At 45.9% G+C, this 19,751-nt stretch overlaps 1 protein-coding gene across 2 annotated transcripts in view; it reads right to left on the reverse strand.

Annotated features, from left to right (window-relative positions):
• Positions 1–19,751, reverse strand: part of Clic5 (CLIC family member 5) — a 156,394-nt gene that overhangs the window by 10,460 nt on the left and 126,183 nt on the right. For both annotated transcript variants that reach the window (XM_048445221.3, XM_048445222.3), the window contains exon 5: positions 2,972–3,153. In XM_048445221.3, the coding sequence (XP_048301178.3) occupies positions 2,972–3,153 (182 nt within the window). The remainder of the gene's footprint in view (positions 1–2,971; positions 3,154–19,751) is intronic.

Genomic DNA, 19,751 nt, shown 5'->3' on the forward strand with positions numbered 1-19,751 from the left:
GGTGGCAGATGATGAATTAGACTTGGGTCTTCTGATCTTTCCACTCTATCACATGACACCGTGTGACTGAGTGGGCATCACACGTACCTAATGGTTCTGCTTGTTCAGGGAAAGGAGAAGAAAGCACACTTTGGTGGGTGGGGTGTGCAATAATTAATAACTTCAAAGTAACACACTTGGCTGGTCCTACAAGAGATCTTTAGCTTGGCCCTGAGCCGAAAATGTCTTCATATTAAAGTGTTGTATTGGCCTGCCCTGGAAGCATGTAATTCCCTCCCCAGTTTTAGTGCTAACCCAGGACCATGGGACACTCACACATGGATGGCCAGCTAAGTGACTTCACCATAGGCTGGAGTGCGCTCTAATTGGAGGAGAGTCTATGTATCTGGCTCAATACTTCAGTTGAAAGTAATAGCTATGGCCTGCTGATGGAGAGTAGGCGAGCCTTCTCCTCAGTGAGGGACAGAAATAATATGACTACCCTAAACAACATAATAGCTGAACGTATTGCCTATAAATTAGCATTTATTAAAGGATCACCACACTTGGAAAAGGTTCTGTGGTCAGAATGAGATGGTAAGACATGGACATGGTAAAAGCAGGGGGTTATTTGGTCATAAGACCCTACTGCATGTTGCTCTAGAGTCTGCAGCATGTCTAAAGTCTAGATGGTGAGCATCAAAATGGATGAGGGTCAGGGTGAGTTGAGGAGATGACGGAGTCAGTAAAGTTCTTGCTTTGCAAGCATGGAAACCTGAGTGTAGATTCCTAATGTAACCCATACACAAAAACAGGTGTGGTGGTATACATGTGGAATCCCAGGGTTGGGAGATAGAGACAGGAGTGGTGTAGGAGAATTGTCTGTATTCTATCAATCATGTTTTAAATAAAACGCTGATTGGCCAGGCAGGAGGTGTAGGTGGGAAAACCAGACAGGAAGTGGAAATGATGCAAGGAGAACAGGAGAATTCTGGGAAGGAGGAAGTTAATTCTTCCCAGTTCTGCCCAGACCACTGGAGAGGCAAGATGTAAGCTACCCTGCTGAGAAAGGTACTGAGCCATGTGGCTAACATAAGATAAAAATAATGGGCTAACATAAGTTATAAGAGCTAATAAGTAGCCTGATCTAATGGGCCCATCAGTTTATAATCTTATGGAGTCCTCTGTATGATTTTCTTTGGGGTTTGCCGACTGTTGGGGTGTCAGGTGGGACAGATACACCAACAAGCCGGCCCCTCATGTTACACAGGAGGGTCCCTAGAGCTCACTAGTCAGCTAGTCTAACCAAATTGGTGAGCCCTGAGTTCAGTGATAGATGCTGTCTTAAAAGAATAAGGTGGACAGGCATTGAGGAAGACACCCAATGTTAACATATAGCCTCCGTGTGCTTATAGTGCATATACTTAGATGTGTATGCACACACACACACACACACACACACACACACGAGAGAGAGAGAGGGGGGGGCGAGGGGAGAGGAGAGGGAGGGAGAGGAAAGGAAAGGAGAGAGAGGCGTGTCTGTTTTGAGACCTCAGTAGGATCCAAATGTTGTCCCCCAATGAGATAAAGGAGAACAGAGAGCTGTGGAATGATCCTTTTATACACTGTGAAGAAATTTCTTCTTGTTAGTTTAATAAAGAGCCAACTAGCCAATAGCTAGGCTGAAATAGGTTAGGTAGGAAAGCCAGACTGAGAGAGAACATTGGGAAGAAGGAGGGGAAGGCAGAGTCAACAGGCATATACAGAGGGAACAGGACATGTAAAAATAAGATAACAAGCCATGAGTCATGTGGCAGCCCATGAATTAATAAATATGGGTCAGTTTAAGTTGTAAGAGCTAGTAAGTAACAAGCCTAAGCTATTGGCTGAGCATTCAAATTAATAATAAGTCTCTGTGTGGTCATTTGAGATGTGGCTTATGGGACAGAAACTTCCGCCAACAATGGAGCTGTCCCACGTTGCTCTGGAGCATGGCTTGAGCTCCATATAAGGAAGGATGCTTTAGTACTCAAGAGCTGTGTGCAGCAGGAAGATGGGGTCCCCTCACCAGACACATGCCTCCACGCTACACACAAGGCTGTCACAGACACAGCAGAAAGCAGACCGGTGTGAGTTTGGAGGTCGTTTGAGACAACCCCTAAAATTTCCTCTTAAAAGCATTCAATCTGTGACTTTTTATAGATTGAGCAGGTGGTGCAGACGGGCAGCGGGCACACAGAGGACAAGCGGGCATTCTCAGCGCCACTCCTTTGCAGTTTCTATGGCTTCAGCCAATAGGGAGGAACAATGGCAGGTGGGTACCAGAGGGAGCTTCTAGAGTCTGTGCACAGGGATCCATGAAGACCCATGAACACCCATCTAATACAGGTGTGAAAGCAAGGCAGGGATAACTGCAAGACGAGGCTGGGATGCAACTGTGTATATAGTAGCATTGCACTTATACATTGAGCCCCTATAGCAAAATAAGCAGTTTCATACCTTTCTAAGTCCCACAATAATCCTGGAGATAAATAACAGATGACTATTTTATAAATGAGTACGAAAGCTCAAGGGTTGGAGAGATGGTTCAGTGACTAAGAACACTGGCTACTCTTCCAAAAGACCCAAATTCAATTCCTAGCATACACTCGACAGCTCACAGCCATCTGTAACTCCAGTTCCAGAGTATCTGATAGCCTCTTCTGACTTCCATGGGAACCAGAGACACACAGTGTAATACACACATGCAGGTGAAATGCCCAGATGTATACATTTTTTTTTTAATGTAAGAAAATTCAATACCAGACAGGCTATTCACCCAGCAAGCTGTGAAGGTTGATCTTGGTCCCTAATAAATCTGACTTCAGAGCCTAGAGTTGCCTGGGCTCCCAGGAGTTACTACCCTTGATTCGTCCACCCATTTGGCTGGGCAATTCCCATGCACAGACCCATGCACAGACCCATGCACAGACCCATGCACAGACCCTCTTACCTTGACTACATGCAGCTTAGGGAGAAGATTGCAGTCGGCCAGGGTCAGCTCATCTCCATCTAGGAACTTGCGCTGGGACCCTTTCTCATCCCCACGGGTGTTGGTGTCAATCTCCTCTGGCAGAGGCGTGTTCAGGTAATCATCCAACTTCTTCAGTGCCCTTGTCAAGCCCCTCTCAAGGGCTGCCGTGGAAGAAGAAAGAAGGGTCAGGTCTCTTCTTACTAAATAGTCACAGGGACTTCAGAGTACACATGCATGTGTGCACACACACATGCATACGCGCATGCACACACACATACATACTAACCAGGCAGCAAACACTAGTTATTTCTTTAATTTGATTAAAACACCAGATATTCCTTTTAATTTGATTAAATTCCTTTTACTTTAAGATGTGTCTCCTATTAAATAAGAATTTCAGTAGCTAAAGCATATGTCAAAGTATTCGGAGTTTATCTCCAGCAGGTACAACATTAGGCAACTTCTACTTTCTTGTTTTATTTATTTTTTGTCAATGATTCACAATACACACACTAATTTTGAAGAAAGGGCTGGTTAAGTAATTAAAAATGACACAGAAATAGTCCTAAGATAGGACCAGTTTTCTGGTAGCATTAACCTGGACTAAACTAGCTGGAAATGGGGAGGGGACCTTCAGGGACCAGGAAGCAGGAAAGAGAGCAGCCCTGTTTGAGGAGACCAGTGCAACAGACAGGAATAGCAATTAGCAATGCGCATTCAATTCCACTACATAGAGACTTTCACCTTTCATGGATGCAAAGAAGACGAGGTGGCAGAAGACATTTATATTGCTATCCCGAGTACAGCAACTGACCCATTTAGATACACAGGAGCATAGGACCTTTACATCATGGAAAGGTGTCATGGAAACCTTGCATCTGACTATGCAGGGTCGCTGCATGGTCATTAACCACTGTACCTGTGACATCAGCCCCGCGCCTCAACTTCCCCCACCCCCAGACTCTGTTTTGACAGCATGCTCCTGAGATCCCAAGAGTTCCCACTGACCTACATGGCCTCAGATACAAGGGGGACATTGCCATCCAGAGGAGAAACTGTGAGGTCTGTCCTCCTTGTCATGGCTCCCCAGATGTGCCTTCTACTAATTAGCCACTCCCAAACAACCCACTTTTGTCTTTTCATAGGGGGCCTTTTGTCTGAGACAATGGAAGGACACTAGTCTGAGACAATGCTGCTGAACACTTCCTGGAATGTTTGGAAACCGGCTAGAGGCAGGCCGTTAGTTTCTCAATACTTCCTTCTCCCTGGTGTGGCATTTGAACTCGGCTTCATCATCTGCTTTGTGTTTTCGGTTTGAGAGAATAGAGTGAGAAGAGCTGGGGAAAATGCTTGAATTCCCCTCAGTGATTGTCTAGACTGTGATGGGATTACCAGACTATTCAAGGGCTAAGGCGGAGGGTGGGTACTGGACAATACTTATTATGCTTTTCTCCCCAAAGCGATTGCATTTCATGCTGGATTTGTTTGCTTACTTTCAGCGATAGAGTGGGGCGAAAACCCAATCCCCGCAGGAAAAGGAAAAAATAGCACAATATTCTAGTTTCAGTTTTGTTGTTCTACTTAACCATCCTGTTACGAGGCAGCATTAGGGAAGAAAGGGTTTATTTGGCAAACACTACTGAATTGAAGATCATCTTTGAAGGGAAGTCAGAGGCAGGAGCCCGAGACCTGTTGGTCCCACCACATCCATAGTTAAGTTAGCAGCGTGAAGCAAATAGCCAGGCTGCCTTCTTGCTTGCTTGTTCTCTTATCTGGCTCACCCTGCCTCCTGCCTAGGGAATGGTGCCACCCACAGTAGGCTAGATCTCTTCATATCAATGAGCAATCAATGTAATTCCTGCTCAGCCGGATCTAAATAAATCCTCAGTTGAAACTCTCTTCTCTGGCAATTCTAGGTTGTGACAAGTTGACATTTAAAAATGACCATGACACATGGTATAGTTGTTAAATTTTGATCAGTTTGTGTCAGCCGATGAATATGAAGGAGTATGCAAAGGGAAGGGAGACATTCCAAGTCCTAACTCCCAACGCCTCTTGGAGACCTTGCAGACCTGTGAATTTTGGCAACAGTGAATTTTGGCAAAGAGGCAGGAAGCAATGATGGAGACCTTGGGAGAGCAGCTCTGGATAGATTCCAACTCTCTGCCAAATGAGTTCTTGAATTGGAAGGGGTAAAGTTTAATAACGGTTATGGTTGGGTCCACTGCATCCTTACTACAACGTCACACAGGGCATGTACATTCTGAGCATGCTCACTGCTTGTCAGTAACTTGACCTGCAGTAATCATGGTAGAAACATGAGAGGAGAAGCGGAATTAACTCCCCGCCCCCATTAGGATTTGGATTTTGCCTAGAATAGACTCACAGTTGAGGTTATAGCTTCAAGGCCCTTTAACTGAAGAGCCCTCTTCATGACTTGGGGGCGGGGACATGACTTTTTTCACTTCCCTGTTTAAGCTTATTGTATTAACTTTGGGCACTGTAAAAACCTGTGCCCCTTGTTCTGGCTAGAGGTTAGCTCCTCAGTGTCACTGAGTGAAAGTTTCCTTATCTCAGTGACAATGAAAATCCCCAAGTCACACATGGCCCCTTTTAGGTTCACTCAATTCAGTGCAGGGAAAGTTCCTGAGACAAGGGCCTGTACCGGACCAGGTTGGTCAATGGTTATCATTGTTTTCTTTTTGAGATTTGCTCATGAAGCACAAAGATGACCTTGAACTTTTGCTCATACTCAATAACTAGCAAAGATGGCCTTGACCTTTTTGCTCCTCTTGCCTCTGCCGCCCTAATACTAAGATTGCGGGCATGAGCCAACATGCACCCTCCCTTGCATATTTAATGCATAGCCATAACTATGTCTCCCTATACCCTCTGGAATCCTTGTTGGTGACAAACCATGTAGAGAGGGATGGTCAGAGGGGAACAGACACACCATACCCACATGCTGAAACACTCCAGGCTAACAAGCCACCCGTGACAGTACCTAGACATTCTCTTCCAGCTTTCTCCCTCCTGCCTCCTGGCTCAGTCCTGAACCACAGGATTAAATGATCTCTTTCAGCTGATGGCATTTGGGTCGTGAAACCACTCACAGTGAACTTTCTACTCTGGTTAAAATGGATAAGAAAGAGACCAGGGTGAAAGACGGGGGATTGTAAGTCCTTCTGTATGTGTGTGTGTGTGTGTGTGTGTGTGTGTGTGTGTGTATGTGTGGGGGGGATCTCACCACTGAAAGGCTTCCTCAGACACTGGCTGTGGTAACTAACCTCAGGCAGGCTACGGCACCCAGTGACCCTTAATGACTAATGTCCCATGAACTTGATGGATACTCAGTCTTTTAATTGCTCTGCTTCTGCTTCCCATAAAGATTTATTCCACACTACACACAAATGTGCTGGGTAAAATATGCAATGAGGAAAAAGGGGAAGAGTTCATAAATATTCTCAGGCATATGCAAACAATCTCAAATTTATTTTTCTCTCTTTTTTTTTTTAAGGAGGGAAAAATCCACCCATTCCATGATCACTTCCAGATTCATTGAGGTTGCTATTACATAAGAGCCAATATTGTTTTCTCGTCATAGAGAAATAATGAGTTGGGAATGGCAATTTGAGCTAAGAAAATAATATAGTCTTACCAAGGCATGGGGGCTGGAGGAGGAATGGGGAGCCAAGATTCTAATCCAGCCTCCAACAAGTTTCTGCAAGCATGGCTCAGCCCTGGTTTGCTAACATCTGGGCTCAGCATGGGAACTGAGGATCATGAAACCAGCAGCACCTCTGGCTTTCAAAATTCACACAGAGAGGGGCAGATGCCAAGGGTGGTCTTTGGGACAATGGAAAGCAGGTCTGGAGGCAGGAGCTTTGTAGGGTCTGCCGTGGATTTTTCTCTGTCCTGTGTACTTGGAGAAGTACACATATGCTACATACACTCACGCAGATATATCTGTATAAACATAAATAAAAAGAAACCTTATAAAAATAAATTGGGTAAGAGATAGCTCAAGCGTTAACAGTACTGGCTGCTCTTGCAGGGGACCTGAATTTAAGTCTTACCTACACAGGGGCTAAGAAATGGTTCTAACTGCAGGTTCAGGAGATCGATTGACCCTTTTTGTTTGTTTGTTTGTTTGTTTGAGACAATGTTTCTCTGTAGCTTTGGTGCCTGTCCTGGAACTAGACCAGGCTGGCCTTGAACTCACAGAGATCCACCTGCCTCTGCCTCCTAAGTGCTGCTGGGATTAAAGGCATGCGCCACCACCGCCCGGGGTTCAATTGACCCTTTCTGCCTCCTCAGGCACTGTGTGAGGTCTACAGACAGATACGCAGGCAAAGCATCCATACACATAATTTAAATGATAAAATTTTGTTTTAAAAAGGGATCAAGGCCCACCTCTGGCAAAGGTCTGCAACCTAGATAGGTGCCTGCCCAACTATCCCATGGAAAGGAAGCTCATGACCGCTAAATGCTGGCTCCAGGCTGAGCACCCTCCACACTCTGTCCCATTCATTGCTCCACTGCGGACCATTCCCACAGGAAGGCAACACACTGTTGTCTGAAGGAACCCTGAATGTGATGCTCATGGTTGCCTAGACACATAAATACTAGCCAAGAACTAGTATTTATTCTCACTTTACAGCTAAGTAAACTGAGTCACAGACATGCCGAAGGCACATTTACTTTTGCTAGGACGTACATAGCTAGTTTCTTGAAGCATTCAAAGCACCAGAGGTATACATGAACGTAATATGTTCTTGGTTTCGTTTGTTTTACATGCTTTCTTAGAGGATCCCATGCGCTGGGCAGTGAGAAAGTTAGCAATTTATTAATCTATTCTGGATTGTAACCTAGTCTGATGTAATAGTCCCTCTAGAGGATTCTCAGTCTCTTTTGCATAGAAGTACTCAGTTTCTCAGACAGACTGTCTCTCCCTTGCTCTTCTCCCTGCGTCAATGGAACTGGGGTGGAGGAGGATACTCCTGTGACCTTGTGGCACTGGGTGGGAGTGGGAGCTCCTACACGTCTTGACTTCTCTCTAGTGTGGCTAAGGAGATACTAGCTCTAAGGGTGGGGCATATGTGGGCTTCTTGCCTCCCCTCCATGCTGGGAGGATTTGCAAGCCGAGCACTACATGGGTCTCTTAGACACATATCTACTGACTTCCCGGCCTCTCTCACCTTTCTGTTGCCCACAAATCTCTAAGTCAGTGGATCCCAACCTTCCTTAGGCTGTGACCCTTTAATACAGTTCCTCATGTTGTGGTGAACCCCCACCCCCCGCATCATAAAATTTTCTTTGCTTCTTCATAACTGTAATCTTGCTAATGTTCTGAATTTTATCTGTTATGCAGATGGCCTTAGGCAATCCCCATAAAGGGGTCATTTAACCCCCTCAAAGGGGTCACAACTCACAGGCTCAGAACCATTTCTCTGAGCTTTCCTTTGGGTTTTTCTATGTCAAATAGTCTATGAAGTCTAGCAGCAAGCCTCCTTGCCTAGATACATGAGGGTCTGTCTGTACTTTGTGAGCTTTCCGGACAAGGTTCTTGATAGGTGAAAACCTAAAAGAGAAACTAGAATTTAGAAAATCTCAAAAAAAAGTATGTAGCTATGTTGAATTCCAGAAATAAAATACCAAGTTTCTTTATTTCCCCCTTTTAAGAAATCTTACTTAAAATGGACCTGGAGAGATGTTCAGTGGGTAAAATGCCGGCCTTGAGCTTGGCTCATCAATAACCGTGTGCACCAAGGCATGGCAGCATGCTTCCATAACCCCAGTACAGCAGGCTGGAAAGAGGACATCCCGGGACAACTGACCAGGGAACCCAGCGGACACTGCAGGCCCAGGGTCATGGAAGAGACTCTGCATTCAAGAATAATGTGGCCATCAACAGAAGAAGATATCCTGGTTGACCTCTGCTCTGCCCCCTCAAAACACACACACACACACACACACACACACACACACACACACACATGCACGCGCACAGAGCCTTCTTAAAATATCCTAATCTCTAGACAGAAGAATGTATAGCTTGAATTAGAATATACTCAGAAATGCTAAGAAAAGTATATTTTCAAAGTATTAGCCCAAATATATGTCAGGAGCAAAACCGGTTTTAAAAATTGAGACACTGGATCTAACAACTTAAATCTTTCCTACTCTGCAGGCCACTGTGAGTGCCAAAGGCTGTCCCATTGCCTCTGGCCACCTATGTGGTCTATCACATGCTACTGACATCCCCACCTCATTGTGAAAGGGAGCATGATTTCTTTGTGCCCCACCTTCCAACCAATTGGAGGACACCTTGCTTTCTGCTATTAATGGTTGAGTTTAATTAGAATCTTGATGCTTCAAGAATCATCTAGAATGGCCTAGAAGCTATCTGTGAGTACAGAGCCTACCAGAGGCCTTTACATCCTTTCTAAAGAACCAACAGAGGCCCTGCCTGTGCCCAGGCACAGTGCTGTGTAAGGGAAAATGAAAACGGTGAGAAAATTCCATGGAGAAAACTGGGGTTCCTCCATGGAGAAAGAAACATCTGAATGCTGAGAAGTACTTGGAAAATTGGATGAAATTTCTGTTATTTCATCTGAGCTCATGTGGATAAAAAAAAAAAGGGGGGCACAAAAGTGCAGCCATCGTTTGAGGGAGACCCCAGCCATCACACTGTTGGAGGCAGAATAGAAATGCAGCAACACTTTGCTGGCCTCTGTGAGTTAAAAAAAAAAAAAAGAAATTTCATGAATTAGATAAGATAATGGAGACAAAAAAAATCCATTAAGAAGAATCTGATGTCACCTTTCTGGCATCTTTTGGAGGAAGAAGCTTTTCTTCCCATGTCCTGGTATATTACATGGAAGGAGGCGAAGAGGAGACGCTGAATTGCTCAGAGCCAGACATTCGAGGAATTTGGGGCTGGGGTTGGCACAAAGCATGGCCGTGAACGCTGTGAGGTAAGGAGCCTGGCCAGTGGCAGACGTGAATGCTGTGACACTGAGTACATTTCAGGAAGGCGGAGATGCTGCAAGGAGATTTTCAGGAGCCTGTCCCTGGTATGTAATTTCCAGTGTGGTCCCCCCCGACCCTGGCATATGAATTCCAGTGTTGTCCTCCACAACCCTGGTATATGAATTCCAGTGTGGCCCGCCCCGTTCCCAGTATATGAATTCCAGTGTGTCCCCCCTGACCCTGGTATATAAATTCCAGTGTGGTCCCCCCACTCCATCTCCAGTATATGAATTCCAGTGTGGTCCCTCCCTGTCCCCGGTATATGACTTCCAGTGTGCCCCCCATCCCTGGTATATGAATTCCAGTGTGGTCCCCCCACCCCATCTCCGGTATATGAATTCCAGTATGCCCCCCATCCCTGGTATATGATTTCCAGTGTGCCCCCCCCGTCCCTGGTATATGAATTCCATTGTGTCCCCCCCCATACATGAATACTCACATAAGTGTTTCTGTTCATTGTGCAGGTTTAGGGAATCACCCAGAGTTAAGTTATCTGAGAGTAAGGGACCACAAAGAAGTAAAATATAAAACAGTTGGCTGTGGGGTTTGGGTGCCCATAGGGAAGACACAGCAGGTAAAGTAAAATCGACTCTTATGAGGTCCTCAGAGCCACTGGGTCAGAGCTGGCACGGGATTCCAGAGTCTGGGAAGGGGATTACTCGGGGGTGCGGTCACTTCCTTTGCCGTCTCTAGGTCTCTGGCTGTGTTAACATACCACTAGTGTCCACGGAGGATGGAGAAAGGGAGCCTGGGTCAGGGGGACGACAGATGTGAACCCCCCACGACATGCCGCTCCCAAGTCACTTGTCATCTACTGCCACCACTGGTTGTCTACTGGCTGCTGAAGCAACTTCCACAGACTAGCAGAGAGTAGGACCTCAGGAAATACCTAACTTACGATTCCTTTGTGACTGGATCTGAGCCTATGGGAGGATGGGGTTAACTGAGTGAACTAGAGGTCAACTCAAGGCAGAAGTTCAGTGTGGGAGGAAAGCCAAGAACCCTAGATCTTCCTGGGCATGTGTAGGGATGATCCTTGGGGGTCATAGAGGATGGCACTCATTCTCATAGTGGAACCTACCCTTGTCTAGAATCATCTCCTAGGGCCATGTTCTTAGTCTTTCCATGCTGCCAGAGTTTGGTTTTCTTGCTCTGATCCCTTGGAGAATTTGGGCCCCATCTTCCATCAGACCAATACCAGTAGGCACGACCCAATTGGCCAGCAGGATGTGTGTTACCAAATCAGCCCAGCTCTGGGAGACCCAGGCACACACCTGTGGGAAGCAATCCCTCAGCTTGCATTTCCAGACACTGGCCCAAAGAGAAATGGCAGGAAGACAAAAGGAAGAAAGATGTCACGGCCCTTACACCATGTCCCCTGCTGTGCCCTGGCTGTGGCAGCCAGCTAAGGGAAGAGTCTACAGTTCCTACTGCCAGGGTTGTGCTCTGTCCTCTGGAAAGGACGCCCGCCTTGGGGGATCCAAACCTTGTGACTGTAGCGAGTTGGACAGTGGGTTCCCCAAAGTCACAGTGTAAGCAGAACCCTCTCAGACATGTCTCCAAGGAAGCCAGGGACTTTCCTTAAAAAAAAATAAAAATGCGTTCTTCATGAAGTAGCTTCCCTGGGCTTTATAGAGAAGCCAGTTTTGTGTTTTTGTTTTTTTTTTTTTAAAGAAGAACTTTCCAATTTAGCTCCTCAGGTCAACTAATTATCAATTAATTATTAGCGAACATTTATGAGGGTAATAGCAAACACTACACATATGCTATTTTATTTAAAAGAATAAGAGCTTTTTGATAATTTTTAGTTCTGCTTAAAGCATCGTTGTGGTGAGCAATCAGGGCGATTTCGGCATGCAGCTCATATAATACACTTTTGAAGGATGATATTGATGATATAGACTAGTTCCAGGTGCAGTTGTTTTTTTTAAATCTCCTCAAAGCCACGGTACAGTCAAAAAGAAAAAAAAATGTCATTTACTTCTTCAAATTTAGGGTTCCATATAACCGTACAATGCAAGCTCTCCATATGTTTATCAGTGGGGGGAGAGGAAGGGAAGGAGGGAGGGGGCCCTGATTGGACTGACTGGGTATGTTCCTGATTAGTGGCCAGTCCTGACACCAGCCGTGGGATGGTGGCGACCCCTTCTGGCCTTTCCTTGAACAGCACCCCACCCTGTCTACCGCTTCAGTAGGCGCTTGTTTCCTATTAGGCTTCCCGGAAACTCATAAACGGCTGTAAAATCTGTCTTGCTAACAGAAGGAACGACATAAATGCTGACTGACGCTGTTGATGCCGCCAGTGTCGTTCACGACGCTGACTGAGAAGGGGGGAATCTAGGAGGTGTTTCTAAGCTACTTCACAAAAGGTGATTTTAGAGTGTGGGGGCACAGATTAGGGTTAACACGGATGTTCAGACTTAAGGGTGAGCTTGTCAGAGAGACGTTAGTTACACGGGCTGTCTGCTCCTGTAAAGACCCAGATCATGCCTCACCTCTCTCTCACCACAAGCACTCAGACTAAGGAATTCCACCCGCCATGCTTGCTTTGTCCTCGAAGGACCACATCTTTAGATCCTTCTTGGATGTGCAAGCAATCACCCTGCCACCTCCCTTGCCTAGTTTGGGTAATTGGGGGAGTAGTCTACACATTTTCTTCCAGTTGTCTGTGTTCAGTGTCTGCTACATGCTGGGTTTGGTACCTTCTGTTCCCCGGTGGATGGGGAGATCTGGGTCCACGGCGAAGCTGGGCCTACTGAGTGTATTAGAGAAACACACACGGTACTGACTCCGCACGGACTTGCGGGCTTATGAACCAATTTGGCCACCGTTTTCTAAGCCTCTCTCTTGTTTAAAAACTTAGAACTGTGCGTGGTTTTAAACAATGGATAGCGTTAAACGTGGAACACTCGCAAGTCATGAGCACAGACCATGGGGACAGCTGCTGGGTTGGTGACCCTGGGTTTGCCTCGCACAGGTAGGGGTGTGCTACTTTAACCCCCTGTGCCTCAGTTTTCTCATCTCCAAAGTGGAGATCACAACCTGGTCTACCTCACTGGGTTGGTGGCCATTGTCATGGAGTCGCTGACTGTAAGGGACAGTATCTGGCAATGTGTGTGACACGGGAGAGCACTGGTGTCTGAGAATCAAGACATACAGAAAAGCTAAACAGCGATGCAGGGAGAAACATAGCCCTCCCTCTGCTGGACAGATGTCCTGCCTGACTCATTTTCTTCCTGGGAAGTCATCCTGGACAGACTCAAGCCCTTCTTACACTTAGTAAGTGATCACAGGAATGGAGATTCTCATCTGGCCATAAGTGTGCACGCATGCACGTGTGTGCACACATGAGTGAGCGTGCGTGTGTGAACATATAAGCCCATGTGTGTGCATGTGTGTGTACAGATGCTTGTGCAGGTCAAATGTCAATGCCAGGTGATTCCTCGGTCAGTCATTTTCCACTTTTTTTTTTTTTTTGAGACAGTGTCTCTCATCAAACCTGGAGCTTACAAATTTGGCTAGACTAGCTAGCCACCGAGCCCCAGGAATTTTTCTCCTCAGCAATAAAATTACAGGCACTTTTTCCTTTTTAAGAAACGTAAGTGCTAGGGATCCAAACTCAGGTCTTCATGTATATGGAGCAAGCGCTGCACCCACTGAGTCATCTCCCACCATCCTCATTCTAGCCTGTCCTTATAACTCTGCAGTCACTGTCTGGACTCAGGAAGCCTCCCTCTTACCCATCACATGGATGGGGCAGCCCTGGGGTTTTGACAGAAATCTCCACAGAACTCAGATACCTTCCAACCCACTCTCCCGGCCCCACCTTGCCTAGAACATTTCACGGGTGCCCCACCTGCCCCTGGGCAGTCTGGTTTGAGAACCGAAACTACCCAGGACTCTTACAACCAACCTGAGACTGTGCCTTTTGAAGTTTGAGCTGAAAATTCTTCACACGATTTTTCACTTCTGTTTCCTAAAGTCCAGCATATTTTGTCAAGCCCCAAAGACCACGGGAAATGATGTATCTTTTATGGCATGGCTAGATCGGATATTTTAGCCATAGGGGGGAAATTACCTTAACTTGAAAGTGAATTATATGCAAGAGTCCTCTCTTCCCTTCTTTGTTACTAATAGAAAACAGAACCTATACTTTTTCCCTTTAGGATACCAGAGGGCTTAGTCAGAAGGACACATCTCAGACCGCCACCCTTTCAGGCGGATCTGGCCAAGGGGACACAAGTAGAAAGTAGTCATTGGACTTCTGGAAAAGACATGTCCACCAACAATGTGAGAAACTCAGATCTAATGTCTGGAAATACAGTGACTTTCTTTGGTGAATGAAGACAAAAGGCATGCGTTGAAGCCTGTTGAGATGATTCAGTGGATAATAGCACTTATTTACTAGGACCTGAGTTCAAATCCCCAGAACCTATGTGAAAACAAAAAGCCTATCCCAGCATAGGGCAGGGGGTGGGAGTGGGGCAAAGGCAGAAGGTTCTGGAAGCTCCATGGCTGGCTACTGTCTCTGAAACAGTGATCTTCCAGTTCTCTGAGACTCTGTCTCAAGGCAACACCGTGGGGTGAGAAGGAAAGACATCACATATTATGGCTTTGTGTGTATGTGTGTGTGCGTGTGTGTAATGTTACACATACCTGCACACGCACATACTTGTACCACAGAACATGCATACCAAGTGCAAACACACACACGTATGCATACGCATAGCCGTAGACCCAAGATGAAGAATCAGGAGGTCTGAGGACCCAAATCCACTGTTTCTTTAGGCCCCACAGTATTTGCCTGGAACACATTGTTCTTTTGAAGTCTTGTTATGTGAGAAAAGCAAACTTCTGTTGAGAAGTAAATACCAAGAACGCATAGGGCAGAGCATAGTGCATAGCAACGTGCTTCACAGGTCTTGCTGAGCCTAATAGAATAAATGTTTGCTTTAGCTACTGTAGTTATGTTTCTATTACACGCAGTGAAACATTTCTTTTATCGATACATAGAGGTATCGATGGGCAGTATTTTGTTGTTCTGTTTTATTCTAGCACATTGCGAAGCACCTGGAACTGAATGAACCGTGTGTGGAGGAGTATGTGGGGTATATCCATGCGTTGTGCACATCCATGTGCACACGTGCAGAAGCCACAGAGGATGCTGGGGGTCCTACACTACCACTTTCTTCTTTATTGCCTTGAGAAAGAGTCTCACGCTCCTTTGAGTAGGCAGGCCAGCTGACCAGGGAACTCTTGGAATCCTCCTGTCTCCACTCCCTAGTGCTTGGGTTGTCAGCATGTGCTGCCACGCCTTGCTTTTTCCCATGGGTGCTGAAGACAGGAACTCAGCACTGGCAAATGTTCTAACCTATCGCGCCATCTCCACAGCTTCTACTGGAACCTGATTGAGCATCGGGCCCAGACCAGGAGCTAAGGAGGCCTCTGGAGGTGATCATGAGTGAGACACACCCGGGTCTGCATAGAACCACCAGGATGCGGGGCAACACTGTGACTGCTTAGGAACCACGAGCCTTACTTCGGGCCCACTGCCTCAATATCTACTTCCTAGCTCCCCTGGTCAGGACCTGAATGTCAGACTCTGAAACGTGAGGGATGGCTGTGCTATAGGTTGGCACAGCCATATCTGATGGGATTGGCAGAAGTCATTAAAGCTGGCACAGCTGCTTGGCAAAGACCCAGCAAAGCTGAGCCATGTGATGGCCACTGAGCACCTTTGGTTTTCATCTCCACCTAACGCTTACTTGTGTGGGGGGGTCCTTTAATATTTGCACAATTTGGAGATATTGGATTGATGGAAATTTTCTTATGAATCATTTATCCCTTCTACCAGGAGTGCTGCTTCTAAGCTTCCCAAGGACAGCCATGAGCATACTGTTCCCTTTGTTCATGAGCTTACTGTTCCCTTTGTTCATGAGCTTACTGTTCCCTGTGTTCATGTACATACTATTCCCTGTGTTCATGAGCTTACTGTTCCCTGTGTTCATGAGCATACTGTTCCCTGTGTTCAAGTACATACTGTTCTCTATGTTCAAGTACATACTGTTCCCTATGTTCATGTGCATACTGTTCCCTGTGTTCATGAGCATACTGTTCCCTGTGTTCATGTACATACTATTCCCTGTGTTCATGTGCATACTGTTCCCTGTGTTCATGTACATACTATTCCCTGTGTTCATGTGCATACTGTTCCCTGTGTTCATGAGCATACTGTTCCCTGTGTTCATGTACATACTATTCCCTGTGTTCATGTACATACTATTCCCTGTGTTCATGTACATACTATTCCCTGTGTTCATGTGCATACTGTTCCCTGTGTTCATGTGCATACTATTCTCTGTGTTCATGAGCATACTATTCTCTGTGTTCATGTACATACTATTCTCTGTGTTCATGTACATACTATTCTCTGTGTTCATGTACATACTATTCTCTGTGTTCATGTACATACTATTCCCTGTGTTCATGTGCATACTGTTCCCTGTGTTCATGTGCATACTGTTCCCTGTGTTCATGTGCATACTATTCCCTGTGTTCATGTACATACTATTCCCTGTGTTCATGAGCATACTGTTCCCTGTGTTCATGTGCATACTGTTCCCTGTGTTCATGGGCATACTGTTCCCTGTGTTCATGGGCATACTGTTCCCTGTGTTCATGGGCATACTTTTCCCTGTACTTTAGGGAGAAAGCCTTATCTATCGAATGTCTTCCTTATGCCTCAGAGGTTTGACAAATGTAAAGAAGCCAGAGGTCTCTTTATGAGGCTCTGAGATATTCTTGAAACATCTGTCTCTGTACTTACACAGGAACAAGATAATCAAAACAAAGAAAACTTAAAAAGGTCAGCAAGATTTGGTGGGCTAGAGGAGCGGGCCACAGTTCAGATTGCAAGCCTCTTCCCACTATCCACTCAGGCAATTTCATAGCACAGACAGCAACAAAGTTAGATTATCTGAAATTACCTCTGCCCTACACAGAGACTCATATTGATGAACAAAGAACGGAGTGGAAATAGGATAAAAGAATGAGATGTCAGGATCTCCCTTTCTGAGAAACGTTAGCTCATGCAGAACCAATGTAGTTTCAAGTGAACAAGGAAAAAACAGAATGCCAGGACTAGACATGTAGACAGATTCTATAAAAATATAAAATATAAACATCGTACAATGCCAGAATTTGAATAATCACTGCTTTGGCTTGAGGATTTTTCCTGGGCACTCTGACCATTGAGACTTAATAATCCACTGCTTGGGACATGGCAGTATGCCCGGGCTGGCTTGGAGATTTTGTTTTGGTTTAGTGTCCTTGAAGCAACCAGGGCTACCAGCCCGAGAACAGGCTGTCATATGCCTGTAGAGTCTTAAAACTTGGCTTATGGGGTTAATGAGTAACAATGACACCTCGGTTTATCAGTGAATCAATGATGTCAAGACTGGAGGGAAAAATGATAGAAAATGATAACTGTTCTGTCATAGTTTATTAATGGTGAGTAAAAGATGAGCAGAAGGAAGTGAAACACTTGTCCAAAACCAAAACTGATAGCATCTGTGTTCGGAACAACATGAATGTATCCCTACTTACTAAATTCTGTAGACATAAAGAAGTACTCTGGCTGCCAGTCAGGCAAGGTTCTCCCGACCACGGCAGCCTGGCTCCCTCCCTCCCTCACCACCTCCCTACATCCCCAGTTGGGACCACAGGGGATGAGCTTCCTCTCTGTCCATCTCTCCTAAAATGAAACTAAGAGATGTCCATCTTTGACTCCTCCTCCGTCGCCGCTCTTGCAGCCACCCATCTTCAGACCCTGTCCTCATCTGGAACCGGACTCCGGCAGCAGGCGATAAAGCAGCAGCCCATGCTGGAGATATGTCTGCCACCCCTCTCTGTTAGTTGAAAAGAAGCCCATAGGTTTACCACAATCAGGAACAAGGCTGACCACTGAAGACAAACCAACAGCCTGGGATAAACAATTTTACTACACAGGACTCATGTGCAGTTACTGCCCAGAGATTCAAAACCGTTTTGTTTGCCATTGAGGAAAATGCACTGTCCTCAATTGAAGGCATGGTACGGGGTCATTCGAAGCCACTTTTTGGTGTGACTGGCTGAGTGTGAACTGAACAAGGTCAGTTGCAACAGACATGCTAATGTGGGGAGGGGAAAAGCCCAAGAGACCTCAGCTCTACTCTGAGTGTCTGAGAGACACTCAGTTCCATAGAGAACTACGGGCAACTCGGGGATGCTGAGAGCAGAAGAAATAGTTCTCCCCAGGGAAGCAAGCAATTGGTTACCCAATGCCAAATGGTCAGCCTTGAAGACATGCAAGCGGGTAACACACAGAGTGAACACGTTATATTTAGAAATATGTGTGCATCCATATGCATAGATGCTTATAAGCAGTAACTGGAAGAAGAGCCCATGGATTTGAAACAGAGCAAAAGTATATGGGAGGGCTTGCAGGGAGGAAAGAGAAGGAAGGAATTATAATTTTGAAAATTGTAAGAACTATTTTTTTAAAAGCCACTTTCCAGCCCCTGAGGATTCACTCACTCAAGGCCGAGAGGGACTTGACCCTTTATGTTTGAGACTCACTCTGAATGGGGTTGTGCCAGACTATGGGCTGAGATACCAGACTGAAGAAAAAGGAGAAAGGGAGCTGAACACACGCTTGGCTCAGCTCTCATTACTTACTGACGGCACGTGCAATGTGACCAGCTGTCACAGCTACCTGCCACCACGCTCCCCCTGCTGTGTCGGTTGGTATTATGTTGTTCGTTTGTAGATGCCCCCAGATGGAGCTATTTGGGGAGTTATGGAACCTCCAGAAGGCAGAGGTTTCTAGAGGAAGTGCATCGGTGGGCACAGGCTTGAGGGGGTATAGCCTCTCCTCCCTTCCTCTTTGTCCCCTGTTTCCTGTGTGCAGATGAAATGCAATCCTTCTATTTCCTGCACCCGCTGCCATGCTTCCCTCACCATCCTAAACTCTATCCCTTTGGTACCGTAAGCCGAACAAACACTGTTTTCCTTAACCTGCTTTTGGGCGTGGCATTTTATCACAGCAATGGGGGCATGCCCAACACAGCTGCTGTGATAGGCTGCTCTATTAGATTGCCAGCTAATATAAATGCTTCCTTCCTCACAGAACACAAACACTGTCACAGCAGTGAGAGAGGTAATTAACTAATGTAGTGGCATTTCATTTTTGTTTTAATAAATAAAGCTTGCCTGAAGATCAGAGAGTAAAACAGTCCCATTGGTCAGCCTTACAGACCAGGCAGTGGTGACACACACCTTTGATCCCATTACCCATACTAGTTGCCATAGAAACTGGGTAGTGCATGCCTTTAATCCCAGTGGTGCATGCCTTTAATCCCAGTCCTACAGAGGTTTTATAAGGGAGGAGGAGACAGTTCACAGACAGTCTCATTCTGAGATTCCTGGAGGCAGGATCGCCAATTTTGGACTGAGGTTGAGGTATGAGCCAGTGGCTGCCTGTTTTGCTTTATGGATCTTCAGGTGTAACTCCAATATCTGCCCCTGAATTTTTATTAATGGGGCTTCAAAATAACACAGATGACTTTCGAAGATGTCCCAGTTCCCCTACCCTAGTTGTCTGAGCAGTGTCCTTGAGTGCCACCTACCCAATCTGTACAGGGAAGAAACGAAATTGGCAGTGAGGGTTTATCAGCTGATGTTTCAGAAC

This window comes from Myodes glareolus, chromosome 18 (assembly GCF_982192425.1).
Source record: "Myodes glareolus chromosome 18, mMyoGla1.1, whole genome shotgun sequence".
Lineage (NCBI taxonomy): Eukaryota > Metazoa > Chordata > Mammalia > Rodentia > Cricetidae > Myodes > Myodes glareolus.